The sequence below is a fragment of the Struthio camelus genome, chromosome 6, assembly GCF_040807025.1.
Source record: "Struthio camelus isolate bStrCam1 chromosome 6, bStrCam1.hap1, whole genome shotgun sequence".
NCBI lineage: Eukaryota > Metazoa > Chordata > Aves > Struthioniformes > Struthionidae > Struthio > Struthio camelus.
Window position 1 is genome coordinate 7712506 of NC_090947.1, and position 19489 is coordinate 7731994.

General features: G+C 44.4%; 4 protein-coding genes across 9 annotated transcripts in view; 3 read left to right on the plus strand and 1 right to left on the minus strand.

Annotated features, from left to right (window-relative positions):
• Positions 1 to 17114, minus strand: part of LOC104153029 (shugoshin 2) — a 43031-nt gene extending 25917 nt beyond the window's left edge. Inside the window, exon 1 of the mRNA XM_068947978.1 lies at positions 16975 to 17114. The gene's annotated coding sequence lies outside the window, so the exon portion shown is untranslated. The remainder of the gene's footprint in view (positions 1 to 16974) is intronic.
• On the plus strand, positions 3520 to 5047 carry LOC104153028 (gamma-crystallin B-like). Its single transcript, XM_009688684.2, is given in 2 exon segments — positions 3520 to 3777; positions 4775 to 5047. Coding segments are annotated over 2 exon segments (531 nt in total).
• Positions 8789 to 11282, plus strand: LOC104153027 (gamma-crystallin B-like). The gene is made up of 3 exons (XM_068949555.1): positions 8789 to 8797; positions 9092 to 9391; positions 11016 to 11282. Exons 1-3 carry the CDS (start codon positions 8789 to 8791, stop codon positions 11280 to 11282), a joined length of 576 nt encoding a protein of 191 aa, XP_068805656.1.
• Positions 17115 to 17462: 348 nt separating the features above from the next.
• Positions 17463 to 19489, plus strand: part of NBEAL1 (neurobeachin like 1) — a 90042-nt gene continuing 88015 nt past the window's right edge. For 4 of the 6 annotated variants that reach the window (XR_011141804.1, XM_068947987.1, XM_068947989.1 and 1 more), the window contains exons 1-2: positions 17463 to 17537; positions 17746 to 18059. Coding sequence is in view for 5 of the 6 variants with exons in the window: in XM_068947987.1 (XP_068804088.1) it covers positions 18009 to 18059 (51 nt within the window). In the remaining variant the exon portion in view is untranslated. Of the gene's footprint in view, positions 17577 to 17745; positions 18060 to 19489 lie in introns of all 6 variants that reach the window. The other 2 variants (XM_068947985.1, XM_068947986.1) reach the window with 2 other exon arrangements.

The window sequence follows — 19489 nt, forward strand, 5'->3', positions numbered from 1 at the left end:
AAGAACTTTTCCCCCAATCAAAATACAGGGTGCTGACATTTCGCATCTGCCTTACACAAAGCAGGCATGTTTTGCCATTCTAAGAGACTGGTATACCTGTAAGACAAAATATAACTAATCTCTTAGGGAAAGCATCAGTTCTATCAGGACAAAACCCAATATACTAAGGACTATACATCTTCAAGAGGCGCACAGTGGCAAGAGCAAACACCAGAGCTAAAGCAATGAGAAATTTGGTTTCACCCAAACTCTTTGAAACAATGTTGCAGTAAAAGTTGCTGCCTCCCTGACAGGAGTTAAGGAGGGAAGACTCAGCATCTCTGCTGCATTTTCCATAGCCAGGAGCATTAAAGATGCTCAGAACTAGAACTAGCCCAGACTGGCTCCAAGAGGGAGCTTGCGGTAGCAAAACGGGCAGAGAGGAGACTGACTACCAACCTCCAAATACCCTGTCACCAGGCTTAGTGCTGTTATGGAAGTGACCTGCCAACTACTTGTGTGCAAGTGTTCCCGCTGCCAGTGCAAAACACATGGTCAGTTTATGCAAAGCAAATGTGCGACACGGTTGCCAAAGACAGCTAGGAAGCAGACCTCACAGCCTTTCACTGGGACTTGCATTAACACCCGCTGTTCAAAAAACAACTCGTCTGCAATCCACGTAGCAACAACTGTTCCCTTACATCATTCATCACCTTTAAGGACTACCCACAACAATTTGCCATACACAACGAACGCACTGCAGAGTCTCTCAGGTGACCCAGAGAGCTCAGAAGCATAGGGCTGGGTATAGAAAAGGGGTCAGGAGGGTCCATTCGCCTGTTTGGCCCCATCATTTAAGAGTGATAGCAATTAAATGGTTTTTAACAGAAGGCAGGAGCAATAGGCTTCCCTCAGTTTGGCAGATGCTGCAGACTCAGCTTGTGGCAAGGGCAGCAGGGATCGTAGTGGCTGCTCTGCAGGAGCACTGCAAGAGGGGAACAGAGGATCCAGATCTCACTGTGAGCTTACCGCCTACAAAAGCTAACAGCTAAACCTGCCTCAGACTTTTCTTGTTCAGCTTGAGCACTGCCCCTAGAGAAGAGGCCAAGAAACACAAAAGCAGAATGCTTTGACAGCTCCCTCAGAGGCAAAGGTCATTACTACTTTTTGGACTACATAGGCATCCTTTGCCATCTTTCTCCCACTAGTTAAATCTTGTCTTTCCTGCAAAATAGCAGCCCTTGATTCTCAGTCTTTGAAACCAAATCTGCTCCCACCTGCCTCTCCTCTGCCCTATAGAGGCACATACACATTCAGACTACTTCCCAGAAGGCTAGCGGTAAGGGCTCAAATCTTGTCACACAACAGCAAGAGAGGGTGTCACCAAGCACGTGCTCTAGCAACCATGCAATTTTGTGGTCAGAAAAACCCCTTGTCCATCTTTGATGACCTGGACACCCCACTTTAGTTTTCATTCACAGAAGGAGCGCAGATCCTTTTCTCCAGGCTAAGGACTGCAAATGGTGCCTCTTAGTAATGAGGAAAGACATGGCCTGCCCCAGTGTTTGACTGTCACGCTGAGGTGACAGCGTGCTCAGGGCTCGATTTTGTGAAAGCCAAGCTGAGGGACCTTGCATGGGCAGTCTTGGTCTCACCCTGGTGCCAGCACCTTGATGCTCCAGGCTTTGCAGTTTTTTAGGGGCATTATCTCTGTCCTTTCTGGGTCTCAGCTGTTGCACCATCTTTCCTTCCTCAGGAAGGAGCGAACAGTGTTTCCAGCCTTGCAGGGTGTGGTGAGCATAACGTGGCAGACTGCTAGGAAAGCCAAGGGAGTGACAACCAGGCTTATTAAGAGGTTAGAAACCTTATTTTACCAGTTTTATACTAAACTGTACAGCAGAGATTCAGGTCCAAGTCCAGGTCCCAACTCGCATGTTCCATGGTTCAAAAGCAGATCCTTAACGAGAGCTGAGATAAAGAGCCAATTTGAGCATGAGACTATACTAACATTGAGATAGTATTTCCCCCTCTCAGAAAATACCCATGTCTTTCTCTTTTCTTTCTTGCCACAGCAAAGACCTTCCCTTTGGTCTAAAACCATGCAAGCAAAAGTGTGCTTCACCTGAGCCTCCCAAACCTTCCCTTACTCTCCCTCCCTACAGCCACATGCACACTTGTTCCATTGGAGGCAGAGAACATGTAATCACAAACAGAGCTCTTGTAAATAAGTTGGATCTACATAGATGTTCAACTGCATGCCACGTTAACTGATGAATCATATTGACAAGGTCTTTACATGCTTGAATGAGTTTCTCCAAACAGAAACAGAGACAAATTTATGATCTTATGCTTTTGGAATGCAGTAGTTTCTTTTGATGTGAAGCCTCACCTAGTGACGAAATAACATGTTTGTATAACCAACTTTGCATATCCCATGAAGTAGCCTGGTTTTAAGAGTCTAAGATTTAGGTTCAAGAAACTGATAGTCACAACAGAACAAGTCAAGGTTTATTTGCTACAGGGTTGACTCAAACAAAAGTGCCAGAGGAGAAGCTCCAAAAAGGAGGAGTAAGATTTTCCGCAACATACTAGCTATGTTCTGTTTCAGTGTGGAAACAACAATCCTTTCTGGCTCCAGCTAGTGAGCCAATTAAGTTGCATGCAGTTTGCTCCTCCTGAATTTTAGAACAGGCTTACAAAACATTATAAAAACATTTGTACTGACTGACCCAAACTGATTTTCAATATTTGCCACAAATTCAGAGACACTGATAAACATTTGATTCTCTCCCACGTTTGATGCCAGCCTTCCCTTTAATCACTATTTCCTCCTAACACACTGCTGAGTTAAAACATGCACACAAGAAAAGGGACTAGAAGGCAAAAAGTCAACAATACCACATGAGATGGAGAGTTTCCTGCTTCTAAGATAAAACAAGTGACAAAGTACTGGAACAGAAGCAAGGTTTGTCTCCTTCTTGCTTTGGGCAGAACAGAGGACAAACTTAGGCAAGAGGTGAGCAACATAAGAGCAGGAAAAAAGAAAACCAGGAGACCTACACCAAAAACTTTCTAGGTCCACTGAGTTTTATAGCTTTCAGGCAAAGGAGACACTGTAAAGAGCAACTCCTGTACACACGTTCCCCATTGGAATCTGGGTCAGATTTGCCACGTAAAACAGTTCACACCCGCTGAAAGCGTGGCCCTCTCCATAATTATACAATTCATTTGTACTCAACATCAGCAAAGGCAGCCCAAAATGAGACTGAGGAAAGAGTTCCATATAGCGAACACAGTAAACGCCACAGATGACAATAAAGTCAAAACATGAAATCCCCCCAGAGCTCAGAACAGGCCGCTTTTACACTACTTTTTGCAGATGCAGCATCAGGACTATCATATATAAAAGCAACTGCTGTGTTTGCTCACAGCTCTCAGCTTTCACCTCAGTGAACTGCCAAAAAGTGGGAAAGGTAACCAGAAGCCCCAGTGTACCAGTATCCTCCTCTGACATATACACTGGGATGGGCTACAAGTAAAATGTTTGTATTGCAGATCATTTTTTAAGACGACAAGGGCTTCCAGGGGCGTTGTTGCAAATGCAGCAGTGACCACCACGGCCTGCCGTCCTGTGTGAAACAGCGCAGTTCCATCTGCGTGAAAAAAGGCAGTTGGATGATTTATGAGAACACCAACTACTTGGGATACCAGTACTTTTTAAAAAGGGGAGACTATCCTGACCTCCAGAAGTGGCTGGGTCTCAGCAACTTTGTCAGGTCTTGTCATTTAATCCCACAAGTGAGTTCTGCTTGGCATTGTATCACTGTTGGAGAAATTTGATTTGGTTTGCCCTTTAAAGACGTAGTTATACAGTCTCTTTGAGCAGCCACTCAAAGCACAGGCAAAATTCAGGAAGGCAGTGCAAAATTCCACGAGATGAAGGAAGTTAGCTGTTGAACATCAGTGCCATTTCTAGGGCCTGCTCCTAACTTGGAGATGCTAAAGGAAAGCTGAGTGACTATTTCTAGGCAGGTAGTCTTTCTATACTACACAAAGAAGGCCTAGCAGGGCCAGTTGGTGTAAATGCTATGGACTGATATACGCAGCTTGCTTGTGACCATAGTGTGCCATGATTCAATGTCACAAGAATACTTGTCATATTTGCAACAGTTATGCCTTTCCTAAGACAAAAAGAGCTAAGTGGTTTAAACCAGGCAAAGAGTTAAGGCTTGTTAAAGTACTTCCCTAATTAGTAAGATGAGAATATAGCGCGTAACCCATAGCAGCAGGAGCACTCCAGGTGCCTGTGCTTCAAAGCTCTGCAGATTGCTACACAGCAACTGCCTCTGCACCAGTACAGAATGGGAGCATACAGAGCAGCGTGGCAACTGTGTTTTAGCAACATAGTTCTGAAGTGGCTGCAATACTTGTGCCTGGTCGTGAGTAAACAATGCAGATCATCTCAAAGTCACGTGAATATATTTTCTCCCATTGCTACAATATAGAGTCCTTACAAACCCCATTGCATCAGATCATAAAGCATCCTCTTCCACTTATTTCCTACCACATGAGTGCAATATGCAATTGGTGCCATTCTTGAGTTCCTCTAGGTGGGCAGGAATGAAACCTTCGTAATTAACTTTGAAAGAATGGATCTTTTAGCAATTCTCTATTTCCATAAGGGAACACAGTTTCTCAGAAATGCACAGTAACAGCTGCGGCAACGGCCATGTTCAATAATGCCAGAATCAATAAATTTCAGTCTTTCCTACATTTTTGCTGTTTACCACTGCAGAATTCTGCTTCCCACAAGATTCAGCTCTACAAAAAAGATGAGCTCCAAGGCTAAATGTTGCAGCTCACCGATGATTGTCCATCGGTCCCAGACTACATCCATCTTTCCGAGATCCGCTCCCTCAACATTTTAGATGGCTCCTGGATCTTGTACAAGACGTCCAGCTTCAGGGGACAACAGTATTTGCTGAAACCTGGAGAAAAGAGAAGATTCCTCAACTGGGATGCAGTAAACAAAGCCGGCTCTTTGCAGAGGCTGGTTGACTTGCACTGAATTATTGTCCCCATGCTAAGTAAACAGCGAACGTATTCCAAAATCGTTTTTCAATCTAACGTTCCTTCAGTACTAAAAATGAATTAAAGCTGTGCAGTCTAGAGTAAAATCTGTTTTCTGTCACGTTTTGAGGGGATGAGTTGGGGTTCAAACATAGATTGGGTAAAAGAGGCAGCGCTTAAGTCCACATTAACTTCTAGCTTGTTTAGAAGCCAAAGTGAATTTTTTTTTTTAAAGTATTCATGATTAGCCAGCTGTTTCACAGTACATGATAATTTAAATAGCTATTAAAGATCTAGCTACGTATTGCTAACTCTGGTAAATACAGAGCTGGAATCTATTCCTAGATCAGAAATTGTAAAACTGGGAAAAGCTCAGAGAAAAGAATCAGACCTTCACATTAATAGTTACATTTAGTGAAGTACTGAGAGAAGAGGAAAAGACCAGCCAGATGCAGAGGAACACAGAACAAAGTGAAAAGCATAAAATTCTTCATGGCCCAAGATGCCAAACTTCTCTGTGCTGCTGACATGCTCTTTCAGTGGCTCTTACCACTCTGATCCCACCTGTTCTCAGATTTCTCCAGAAAGAATTTCTCCAGGTCCTTGAATCACACCATTTTTGTGCATCATCTTTTAATGAAGGTGTACTTCATGAACTAGACGTTTAGCTGGTGTCAGTCATCGTAGTTCCAACTTCAGAGCTGCACTGATCTGTTCCAGCAGGAGATCCAGCCAAATGTCTCTCTCAATCATCAGACTACATTCAGTGTGCAAAAGGAATTCAGTAAGCATACCTGGGTGAATTAGGAACAGGACAACATCCTGTTGTGCTAGGGAAAGTCTACTGCAGCATTAATTATCATTTATGTATATACCTAGTACTCATCACTGAATCCCATGCCAGCTGGCTGTTTGTGCAATAACAAACAAGAACCATACAATATAAAAACAGCAAAGGGATCTCACATCTTCACAGCAGATCAGCTGTCATTTGGGTAGATATTAAATAAAGAACTGAGAACATCCAGGTTTTTGATAATAAGTCACAGCATTATGGAGCTTGTTTTATATTTGGTAGCAGGCACTACAGCTGCTGACATGCAGTCTGTGTTTTCTGTATACAAACACCTACCTCTATTTGCCAATTATCCTTACGCTTGAGGTTTTTCTTGGGGCTGCTAAAATACTCTTAATCTCCATATTAAAAAGAGCTGTCATAACAGCATGGCAGTTGAGGGCCACTGTTGGAAGAGACGTGGCTATCCAGATTCTTTAGATCATAGATACCTTCCAACTAACGAGAAACATCTTGGCTGCACCCAAAGTTTAAGAATCTACAGTCCGTCATGCAGGGCACAACCGATCTATGGTACAGAGTCGTAGGAGTGAAGAGAGCCTGCAAGGATTCAGGAGGAAACTGGACAAGCTTAAGACACCTGCTGAGATTTATTAACCAAATAGAAGCAGCCGCCTGCTCAGAAAACCCCTTGAGCTGAAAATCATTGAAATTTTGGAGTTTGAATAAAGTATCATATGTATTTGCACTGTATCTACCCTTCCCTAGGTACCTTCTGACAATCAAGGTTGCCGACAAGTTGCAGGGCTAGATGGATGATATGGACTGTCAGTGTGACCCAGGATGACTGCTCTTACACTTGTAAGTAAAATGAGGAATTCACACACCACCATCCCCATGCTGATCTCAAGCCCCGGAAGTATATCCTGACTTCCATACTAAGCTCTGTGCCTACTGTATAGAGGATGAACCATCTTAAAGGAACCCAAAGAGCAAGAAGACTTCGCAAAGCAAATGTGATCTCAGAAAGAAGAAAAAATATATATTTAGTATAACAGCTCTGAGCCTGTCAAAGGTATGTGAGAAATGTCAGCACAAGCCTGCGCATAGAAGTTGATCCTGTAAACAAATTGAATTTGTTTTGCATTAACCATGAGGAAGAAAGTACTTTTATCCCAGATAAAGCATGGAGGTATTCAGGACTGATTGCTAGACTTGAAGAAAGTAGATTAAGGGAAGGGTGTGGATTTTCAAGTACTAAGGCCGCAATTTCCTGGCTGGGCAAGCACCTCCACAACAGATATCGACAGAAGGAATGATACCATTTATGGCACACCTCTGTAGCTTCGTGAAATCGCTATACAAGGCTCATAGTACAAGACATGCAAGAAAACACAAACATGTACATATTTTGGTTGAACAATAAGCCAGCCGGGTAAAAAGATCCACTATTGCTCCATGCAGCATGAGCAGGAAATATGGCACCACATGTGATATGATTTTGTGAAGGATAATTCAAAGGTGGGCTTAAGGGGAGAGAAAAAGGAACCAAGGAGGAGAGAAAGGAAGGGTCATTTGCAGAGGAAGGAGGAAACAAAACCCAGTTACAGAATATTTAACACTCCAATCCAAATCCTGTGCTGTTTCTTTTCAAAGTGTGAAAAAGTCTTGGCTATTTATTTCTCCTCTTCTCCCCACCCTGCCCCCATCCGATAGCATTCCACCACTGTTTTTATATTGGTTTGTACATAGGCCATGTAACTACTAGACTGAATGGAAAAACACTGAAAATGAGGCAAAAAGGTCTGATGTGACCCTGATAGCAAAACTTTCACTCAAGGTTACCTCCCATTAACTCAAATGGGATGTAAACAGAGAAAAAGTTCCTGCTAGCAGAACATAAAGATCAAGGCAGAACAGCTACCTAAATAGCTCCAGAGTACATCAGCTTCAGCCTGGCCTTCCAATAAACTCAGAACAGCTTAGACTCTGAGACTGCCTCACACCCAGACTTCTAAGATCTGCAACATACAGATTGACTAAGAATCACACCATACCACACCAAACACCAGAACGAACATAATCTTGAGCATCTTTGGCATTGGTCAGATGAGACTATGAAAACTCACCACATTTTTCCCTAACCAAAACGTTGCAATTTCCACTGCAACTGAAGTTTCTTCAAGTGAAGAAATCAGGACGCTGTTACATTTTGCCTGAACAACTCATCCTTGAGCTCCAAAAATCTATGCATCTCTCGAATGAAACTTTTTACTTTAAAGAATAAAAAGGGTCTGCCTTAAACAAGTGGTATCCTTCTTTGAACTTCTACAGTCTTATCTGAAATCCAAAGTGCTTCTAATACAGAAATGCAGCAGTGAAATCTGGATGGATATAAACATCCATTGCCCAACATTTTTGATTATTTCATTTTCTACCTCACACACTGTTAAAGTAAAATGACAGTAAGGCCTGGTCTGAAGGCCACCGAAAACCAAGGTGGTTTTATTACCATAGTGCCAGAACTGTTTTACAGCATCAACACTGGGATTCTACATGCATTAAAAAGCCTTTGTCTCATCCAATCAGGGAACAGAAACAGATTAAAAATAAAGTGACATGAAACAACTCTGCAGCAGCAGTACCAGCACTTTGTCTTGCACGTGTTCCCCTCAGTAAAATAATGGAAATATTGCTCGACCTACTCTTTACTTTGCTCCGCTGATTATTCACAGTAACAAAGTCAATACCCTACAAACTACTGTTATTGTCTTTTGTTTAGAGAATGACAATGGAGAGGGAGGGGGGAAAAAAATTAATTCTCTTTACTGAGCAAAAAATTTCTCTTTTATCTGATCCCTGTGGATCCAGCACTGCACGTTCTACATGAAGGACTGCTGACTCCTTCTACGTACTCAGGTCTTGCAGCTAAACTCAGCAAAAATGGCAAAGGTAAGAACAGCTGAGTGAATGGAACACTGAAACAACCAAGTGCAGGTATAGCTCCTTGGGGGCAAGTATATTTGCAAATATAGTTTGTTGGTATACCAACAAATTGGCAGAGAGGAAACCCCAAGTGGTTGTTTTGTTATCTAGGTCTTTGTTTTTGCTTTTTAAAAGAAAGTCTTTTGCATATATGAAAGCTTTCAAATATAAAAGCATTTACATGTAATAAATTTTTGTTTTTATTTTTCTATCTGGCAAGTTTTCACTTGAATTTGTCTCCTGGACTGTTCTGTACAGTAGGCAAAACAAAACCAGCTTTCAAATGTGATTGCTGTTGGTTTTATTTTATTGCAGATCACTTACTTTGAAGACAAAAAAAACTTTGAGGGCCGCTTCTATGAAGTCACCACAGACCAGCCAGACCTGCATGCCCACCTCAACTGCTGCAACTCTGTCAAGGTGGAAAGTGGCAGCTGGATGAGCTATGAACGTCCTAATTACATAGGCCATCAGTACTTCCTGAGAAAGGGAGAATATCCTGACTACCAGCAGTGGATGGGCTTCAGTTACTCCATCAGGTCTTGTTGTATCATCACAGCAGTAAGTTGTCCGTATTGTCTCCATAGATGTTTCTGCCTATACCAGACTTAAAACATTGCATTGCCTCTGGCTAACTGACACATCCCATTGTGGAGATGCCACCACAGGTTTCAGCTGAAACATTGCAAAGGAAGGCGTATCTGCTTCATGGTGATTTTTTCTGTATTATTTCAGCCCAGAACAGAAGTGTGTTCCCCACTCCTCCCTCTGCCCCCAAGACTAATTCCCCAAAACTGCAACTTTTTGTTAAGAGAGGAGAGGTTGCCGAGATCCAAAAGGTTTCAGTACTCTCACACGCAAGGGAAAGGATTTGAAATTTGGCCCAGGAACAGCCTTAATGATGAAATGTGCCCTTCCTATGTTCATGAAAAACCTGTCTAAATTCATCCATTTGTAAGCTGTATGTACAGACTACACTTGCTCTGTCTGGTGGGAGCTTCATAGCATCACTGCCAGATTCCAGATATATTCCATCTGGATAGGACACTGCAGCTGTTTGTTTTCTCCTGACGTGCAGTTCTAGGTTGCGCTCAGCCAAGTCAGGTCTCAGTTCAAGTGCTAAAAGCTAGCACAGAGAATCTCATGCTCTTTCAAGTCACAGAGAGAAAGAAGCTGCAGATCAAGGAACATCAACTTGGACAAGACGACTGATGGGAAGCGTCCAGGAAGGAGCAAGTAGACTGGATTAGTATGGTGGGTAAAAACCTTCTAAAAATAAATTGTATGTCTATGTGCTTTCCAAGATCAGACCAAGAAGGTCCAGAACTTTGCAGGTTCAGAAAATCTGATTCCACAGAAACAGACACCGAAGTTTTATTTATTTATTTTTAACCGAGTAAGGTGTTGGTCTACGCACAGCAGCTGTACCGTTGTATCTATACCACTGAGGTTAAGTAAACCTAATGTGGAAGAAGTAAAAGCAGCATGAAGTTACTTAAAGGCAATAGATTGTTCCTGTACAAGACAGGACTGCAATGCTCTATCTGTATAACACACTTGAGCAGCTGGACAGAGACTAGTACAAGAACTGTATTGAGCACTGAGGCAAGAGCAGGCAGTATTTTCTATACCAGATCTTTGTTGTGCTGAATACTTCAGAGTCAGAGGCAGTCCTGAAGCACAGCTTATCATCTGGGCAGATGAAGAGCAGAAGAAAACACACTGCCCACTTAAAGTAGCGCAACAAAAATAGAGAGAGACAACTCCCTTTTGCCCCAGCCAGAGCCTTATCCAATTACTACATAAACATCTAGGAATATTGAGGGCACGTGACTGCTACGGCAGTCCATATACCACACGGTGCTTTCATTTGTTACCTATAGATATAACCAAAGTGTGGTGGTCTTGGCTGGTCACCCCTTCTGCTTTCTGCCCTACGGGAACTCCTCCAAAGTGCCTAGAAGTCTGCTCTCACCAGAAGAGATTCACCTTACTGCTTCACTGCATTAGGGCCTTGTCAGATTTACTCCTGTTAAAGTGACTTTCCTCCAAACATTAGTGGTTATTCATTGCTGTGTTATTAGTATCAGTAATGAGTATTAGATTCAGCAAACTCTAGTTACTTAGAACTACCACCTGACATCCTGTGCATCCATATCTGGATTTGCCTTCACGGCCCCAAAAGCACAGCTGGCTACAGATCTATGACAGGAATGACTTCGGAGGCAGGATTTTGGAGTTCATGGATGACTGCCCCTCTCTCCAGGAAGATTTTCACTACAATGACATCCAGTCATGTAATGTCCTTGAAAGGAGCTGGATTTTCTATGAACAGCCACACTTCCACAGACAGCAATACCTCCTGAAGCCTGGCGAGTACAGGCGATTCACTAACTGGGGTGCCACAACTGCCAAAGTTGGATCCTTCCAACCAACAGTGGATATTTCCTAACCAACACTTCCCTGAGCTATGTTTCTCTTCGCTGAGCAGTGCCACTAGTACTTTATTACAGCTAAGGAATTTCAGAGCCTAAGTAGGTTAGACTCCCATTTCTTGCACTGCTTTTAGCTCTTGGTCTAAAGCCCAGTAGAGTCAGACACCACCTCCTGACTGTGGTGGGCTTTGAAACCTGCCCTTGCTTTACTGGCAGGAGTAATTCCCCTAAAATCAGCAGAGACGAGCGCCTAATGGGTAAACAAGCTCAGAGGAAACCTGCAAAACCTGCATCTAAATTGCCAGAAAGAATTCTCATCTGCAGTCTTAGATCATTATTTCAGATGTTAGAGGGGAAAAAAAAATACATTCTCTATTTATGATCAGGAAAATCCAAAAAGATATCACTTGTAACCGAGTCTGTGGGGGCCAACTCGGTACTTATATTTGCTATAGGGTGTACCTGAGCAGCCCCATTAAATCAGTGTCCTTTTCAGAAACAGTCCTCCCTGTGAATAAACTGGCAAGTCTACGTTCATGGTTTCTAGTCATGGAGGAGCTGCACATCAAATTTGCAGTTCCAGCAGTAACACTAGGGCATGAATTAAGATAGAGCAAAGCAATTTTTGCCATCTTTATCAGTAATGATCATGTTTGTCAGTGACCACTTGCAATGCTATGGATATCAAAATAAACCTTTTTGCTGCTTATTCATTTCTCCATGATGAAAGACTGCCCTGATGCTGTACAGTTCTCTGTTCCCTTTTGGTATTTAAGTCAGAGGGGTTTTGCACAGGACCACATAGCTCAGATTTCACGATCAGGGCCTACACTATGCTCTTTTGTTTAGTCCAGACCTCACACTGTTTGTAGACATGAACTAATGTTGACCCTCAGCAGCACAGGGAAGTAGCTACTTTCCCTAGGGTCTTGGGTCAGAAGCCAGAAGAGAGGCCCGTTATGTTAAGGACTCTACAATCCATTCAGTGTAGAAGCGGCCCCCACAAATCTCACGCACACTTCAACAGCATACTCTGTTTATTTAACACTGCAGGATCTTTTAAAACTATGTTTTCAAGTTTTCCAACACTAGCTATCATTCAGGTCTCTATGCCCTCTCTAGCCTAGAAGTTAGGCTAGCAGAGTCGTTGGAGGATTGACAAGGTCATCGTGAAGGACTGAGTCTTGGTTTCATATCTCACTCAGAGACAGGAGGCACTGTGCTGCAGCTAGCATTCCTACTTCTGTGAGGCCCTGGCCAAATGCCAGCCCTAGGTTGGCACTAACATTTTGCAAGAATCCTACTTCTAGCAGCAATCAGAGCTTTCCTGAGCACATTCCCCTTCAGCTGCTCCCCTTCATTTGGGTCCTTCCCCAATCCAACAGGAGTCCATCTGCCAGAAAACCCACAAGCCTTAAAGCTACTGTAGCAGGCATGCTCTGGACAACATTACCCTGTCAGCTCAGAGGAAGTTAAGTTCAGAAAGATCTCTAAAGGGTAAGGATACCTACACATCCTTCAACCCTGGTTGCTACCATGTTTGCTTCCTGTCACACCAAATGCTTTCAGAAGCCATGCTGCAGATCCAGACCTACCGAGTTCTGCAGCATAAAGAAGTCATTCAGTGAATGACTTCACAACTGAGGCAGAATGACTTGAAGCATCAGTTAAGTGCAGCATAAAGAGAAGATTTGCCTGCAGCTTTTTAAGTTGGACCAAAGCTTGAAAGGCTTTCTGTTCCTTATATGACACTAAGATACAGCTACCGGTAACTTTACTGATCACTGGCAATAACAGGGTGGACACTAAGGGATGATTTGAGTGAGAAGTCAGTTTTGATGGAGGAAGGAGAGCACTTTTGCAGTGTGATCTTGTGCAGTAGCTACTGCTGTCTTAGAGCATCTGCAAAATAATGACAACTTTAGCAGGAGTCTATACATGCTACATCTAGCAGGAGTGACAGGAGTGGAGGGAGGAAGTTGTTAGTCTGAACAGACATCTGTGAACCTTTACCGGCTGTTAGGGCTTGTAGAAAAATCAAGCAGATCAAGCATAGCCCCTATAATCAGGTACTATATATTTAGTCTAGAAGCGTCCCTAAGATGTCCCCTACACAAGAACACTCCCAGCACAGCTGCAGACTTAAGGCCTCCGGGTAAAGGAGCCTATGCCATAGAAAAGAAGCAGAAGAGATTAAGTCATTGCTTTTAACACAGGGTATTCGTTATATTGAAGTCCTCTACGGACACAGGCCAAACATACAGAAGAGGACAGAAACATTTACCATGGTCCCAGGCTATCCTGGGGAAAATACGTTCCCAAATCTAATTCTAGCAAACGGTTTAACCCTGAGCATGTGAGAACAGAAGCCAGGGACCAGAGAGACTTAATGCTATTAGCTAGACCATCACATCCTGGCTTTAGCTGCAGCCAGTCTCCAACACTTGAAACAAAACAACTGAAATCCTTTGATATATAAGCTGGTATCTAAGGGCAGACAAATTCCTTCCCATTTCCAAATCTTGTGAATGACCAGCAAGCCCTGAATTAGCGGTGTACAATGTGAACATAGTGAGAGAAGGAAGATTAAACACTAATTAAGTCTGCTAACTTACCTAGTATAACAACTGCACCCTCATTTTATTGTGTAATCACAGGCAGAGAACGGCAATCCTGTATCATCCTCAGGAAACTACTGTCTCAAAGGCCCTAGCTTCTCGTAAAGGTCAGCACGCTCCTTTCCAATAGCCACACCAAATACACTCTGAGGTTAGTTGGGCCTGAATGCCCAGAAAGTAGCATCCCACAAGATGCCTTCTCTTTACATACGAGAAAAGAGAATTTCGATAGTGGGAGTATTACTGCCAGCTGCCTTGAAGGCCACTAGCTTACAACATAAAGATTACTCCTTGCCTCTGTGCGACGATCTGCTAGTAAAGGATAACAGCAGAGTTCAGAGACGAGTTCATTTCTGAGCGTATTTCAGGTTTCCTTTGTTAGTGCTTTGCTAGTAAAAAAAGTTTTAGCCTTAAGACATTAAGCAAAACCTCAGATAAAACTTTGCCATAAATCTGTCTCCGTGGAAATGTTGCTGGTCTACAGCATGATCTTAGCAGAAGCCCTAGATCTAAACAAGAGGTTTCAGAATATCTGAAAGTCAGTTGCAGATTTTGTCTTTTCCATCTGCTCCAACAGAGAAAATAAGCTTAGCTTAACAAGAGTTTAATGCGAAAGAGGCATTATTTTCTGGTTTCTGTCACTTCAGAGGCCCCTTGGTTCAAAGTTGTAATCAAACATAACCCCCTCCATTGCTAAGTTTTTCCCCTAATCTTTAAATCCTTGCTCTCTCCCTACCCGCACCCTTCCTCCCACCCATTCTACTGCCAAATGAGAAGTTCTGTCCTCAGTAAGATAGCTGAGGTACTCACATGCAGTTATCAAATGAACAAAAAGTAGGAAAATCATTATTACGATAAAGAAAGCACAAGAAAAAACACTAGCATCAACAAGCACTTACCAAGAAAGGCAAATTACAGGATACACAGGTGAAAACTGCCTACCTGCTGGCTCTTTAAAGTCTGTGAGGCAATTAGTAAATAATTACAGAGAAGATAGACAATCAGGTGATGAGAACTCTAAAAATTAGGTTTCACAGTTTGACCAATCCATGCATACTCACATTTTAAAGCACCCTTGGATAGCTAGTAGCTTTTCTTTTTACATCTTTCTCTACTCTTTGCCTTTCAGGTCCTCAGCTGGGTCTTTTTACAGGTAACTGCACTGAAGTCACCTAGAATTACACTCGACCCGAGGGGATGAAGCTGTAGCCTGCCTTTCTCTTTCAGGGCAGTGAGCTCTCATTAGAATTCATATTCACATGTGAGAAAGAGCTCATTACAGGGTTACTCAACATTAAGTGCTCGTCAGCTGTAGGAGCCGGACAGGGAAAGAGTAGACTTGACTCACATCCAGTGATGCAGCCATCCACAAGACTACCACTTCACAGTGAAGTGCATGGCTTTGGGGATCCTCCATAAGCTCAGGCTATGAAATTACTCAGCTCATACTCTGTCAGAGCCTATCAGAGCAGAGTGTCCCAGTGCTGAGCACTAGTCCCTTACTCTCCCTTCAGATCACTTATATAAGATGAGAACTGCCTGTATGAGCACTAGCGACTACCCAGCCCTAATAGCTAATGACACCGCTACAGCTCCAACAGAGTGGAAAATGACTGCTTTATATTCTGTGAACATCCCAATTACTTGTATTTAACAGGAGAGGAGTCTCCCATGGGATTCTTGTTCCATCAAAGCTTGCTGTAGCATTTCTCCTGTACAGGGCAGCAGATGCTGTTATTTCCAAAAGTGAACAAAACAAGGAAATAAAGCAGGATGCCAAAGAAAGATTGCGTTTTCTACATGGCATTGCTTGGGCCTGACTTCTTCAAAGAGAGCAAGTTACAAGGAAAGCTTAAAAACAACAACAAAAACCCAGTTGCTTAGTCTAGAGAAGGCTGCAAGGAGATAGGATAACAGCTTTCAAATCACCAACTGTGCTACAGGGAACTTCCTTTTCCCATATTACTGTAGAAGGGACGAATGGTTATGGTTTGAATTTGTTCCAAAGGAGATATAGGCTAGATGTTAGGAAAGGGCTTTTATCTTAAGGAGTGAGGTAACTTCCCTAAGGAGGATGTGGGATCTCCATTTCTGGAGAGAGGTGTCTGGGCAGAGTCTGCCCTGGTGACACAGCTGGACGCTGAGCGTCTTTCTTTTTTTTTTTTTTGATGGAAAAAATTGTGAACACATGTATCATGTGACTAAAAATAATTTTACAGACTCCTGTCAGTGTCTCTCTATCCATGCTAGGAACTACATTTAGATACTTCAGTATAAAATACTTATTTCACTCCTGCATTGCTGATTCATGTGATAGAGCACTTAGCACAGATCAGGCCTTAAATTTCTCCAGGGAGACTTCAACCATCTTCTAAAAACAAGAACAAATTCAAAGGTATGTTGCGGGGACCAATCTCAACCTGCCTCTGGGATCATGGTTATAACACATCCATCCCTAGCAATTTCTTACACAGCAGACAACAGAACGCTATTGCACAGCCAGTTCCTTGCCAGAGGACGCCTAGACCTCATGTGAACGTTTGCAGAGGTATGGCAATCCTCTGCAAAGGAATTGGCTGTGCAAGGAATGGCAAGTCCTGCTTCATCAAGCAGAGCTTGTGCGAGACTTGCTGAGGTGAGGAAAAGAGCCTGCGGCAGAAGGAAGAGAGCTGTAGCCGCAGGGCCGCGACTCGCCCTGGCAAGGGGGAGAAGGCATTCCTTTAAGCTTCCCTCGCCCTGCTTTGAAGCCTGAGACATCAGTTTCTAGCCCCACTTTCCAAGGGAGCAGCAGATGCGGAGGGAAGACCGGGCCCCTTGCCATCCAGTGGAGTCCTCTGCAAGGCGCTGCTAAAAGGACTGTCCTATAGAGCGAGCACAAGAAAAGTATTTTGCTGAGGTATCCTGTCTCTGGAGGTTCAGAGTGCTGCAGATACACTTCAACAGGAACCACACCTTAAGTTCAGGAAAGTCTTTTCACATCTCTCTTTCAAAGATCTTATTTCAGGTGTCTTCTCTTAGTCCTGCCTACCAAAACCTGGGCTACTTAAAACACAAGTGGATGAACTAGTGGATTTTACATACTTATACGTACCTCAGGCTATGTATGAGAGGCCCCTCTGGAGAATGTGAAACATATACGTGCTTGATAGCCTTTACCACTCGTAAAACAGCTTGAGGCTTTTCCTACGGTTTTCAAGAGGAGTTTCGCGAGGTTCTGCCTCCCAGAAGTGCTGGGAACGTCGATCCTCTTAAGGGTTAAAAAAAAAAAAAAAAAAAGACTTCTCGTGCAAGCCAAATTCGTGGGTGGGGGGGGGGGGGAGATTTGTCTGGCTTAGTTCTAGAAAAGTTGGAATTACGGCCTAAACTCTGAGCGTCTCGCCTTTCGGTAAGCCTTGAGGGCCGCTGCGGGGCTGACAGGCACCGCCCGCGGGGGGCGCGGGAGCAACGGCCGCCAGCAACGGCCGCGGGCGGCAGTAACGGCCGCACCCCCCCCCCCCCCCCCACGCCACCGCCAGCCAAGATGGCGCCGGCGGGCTGCCCGCCCCTCGGGGGCGTGCGCGGCAAGATGCGGGCGGGGCGGGCGATGTGGCGAGGTCCGCCCCCCTCGGCGCCGCGGCCCGGGTAGGCTGCGGGGAGAGGCGGCGGCGGCGGGAGGTGCGGGGAGGCCGCGGCGCTGTGAGGGGAGCGGAGGCGGTGCGCGGCCCGGGAAGGGGAGGGGGGTCACGTCCGAGAGAAGCGGCGGGATTTGCCCGCACGTAGTTCACGAGGTCGCCTGTGGGCGTTAGATACGGGTGTGCGTGTTGTCCGCCCCCCCTCCCCCCCGCCGCCACCACAGGGCCTGAAGGGATGTTTTCACTTTCAGAGACCAGCGCCGAGGCGCCGCTGAGGAGGAGCGGACATGCCTGACGGCTGCCCTGGGCCGCTGGTGTCGCCCTGCGTTGCCGACGCAGAAAGGAGAGGCTGAGACCCCGCCGTTTGCCTCCTGGGGTGATGGTGCATCCGCGATAAGAGAGCGAAAAAGCGCCGGAGGAGCAGCAGCAGCGGCGGCGGGGGCGGCGGAGCATGGTGGGCTCCTGAGCGGCAGCCGCTGCCTGGGCGAGCAGGGCAGGGCAGGCGAGGCGAGGCATGGCCTCCCGGGAGCGGCTCTACGAGCTCTGGATGCTGTACTGCAGCAAGGTGAGTACGTTTTCAGGTCGCTGCCGTGCCTTCCCCCCCCCCCCCCCCCACTTTATTTTGCGAGGCGGGTCTTTAAAACGCTTCCCATTAAAACATCTTTTACCACACGCGTTTTCTTAGGAGTAGGCTTGCGTGTCTTCGCTAAGGGTATGACCACGCTCCTTGGGTTATTTGTTGCCTCGTCTCCTTAGCTTGCTGTTCAAGTTGGGCTTTTTTATTTTGTGTATGAATTGACACAGCGCTGTCATGGCTCAGACTGAACACTCGCTTCAGCAATAGCTTTTAATTATCTGAGCACATACCACTTTTCTCTTCACAGGGCCTGTGCGTTAAGAAGGGTTGCGTTCGTTTAATTCACTGCTGCCTGATATGTAGTTTTATCCTCCTTTTTTTTTTTTGATGCAGCTCCAGTTTCACTTAAACCATGTTAGCCAAAGTCTTCCCAAAGAGCAGATTTATTAAGTTACTCCTTAGCCTTTCTTCCCTTGCTGGGTATCACAGTAACATCAGAGTTCTCCATTAATAGTAATGAATTTCACCTGACAGGACTGTTGTTAAAACACTATTTTGTCTCTGTTTGTATTCTACAGTATGAAGTAATTCATATGTTTAAAGTACAGATTCTAGTTGCTGCCAGGAGTGCTGAGTGTGTATATACAAATTGGTTTCTGGGTTACCTACACGGGTACCTGTAAATTGAAGAACGTGCCAAAAAAAACCCCCAGGAAATGCTGGGAAAAGGACCGGCCTGCTGCCGTATAGGAACTCTGTGGGAGTGGCAAGAGTAGCTGGCTGTGGCCCTGTTCTCCGGTTTGGCTTTGCTTTTTCTCTTTACAGTCCCATGCTTCATACGTATCACAGTTCCTTTAATGCCTTACCAGTTAAAAAAGTTAAAGGTAGTACAAACGTTCTCTTGCTATTCCTCGTGCTCCTGGTTCATGTCTAGTGTAGGCCTACTGCAAGAGCATAAAACATGAGACTTTAAGTATAGGACTGTCTTAATGCAAGCGCACAAAGTGGTGGATAAAAGTTGCATGAGACAGTCTTAACTGTGGCTTTTCTTAATTTTACGTGGATTTGCAACTCTGATTCTCTATATGTAGTTAAAAATAAAACTAGTGCAAACAAAATGCCATCGTATGACTTCTTACTGATACCCACGTGGCAGTCTGTTGGGTTAAAACATATTTGCATAGACCTTTGCCATTTAAACTAATGTAGTAATGCCACTGGCAGTAGGAAATAGGCTAGCACTAAAGGAGATGAATATTTTGCCAGTGAGTTCATCGATGTGAGAAGAACAAAGACACTTGGAACAGACTCCAAGATTTCAGGCTTCCCTCAGCTTTGGGAGATGCATGAGTCAGCCAAGCTCTGAATTTCTGTGCCTAGCCAGACTTTGTCCTTTTCCTCCCTGATTTTGTGAGGTT

What these genes read in the sequence shown, in the direction of transcription:
- LOC104153027 (XM_068949555.1), top strand. An exon ending in CTTGTTGTATCATCACAGCA is followed by an intron (nt 9,392 to 11,015) that starts GTAAGTTGTCCG and finishes CGGCCCCAAAAG; the next exon opens with CACAGCTGGCTACAGATCTA.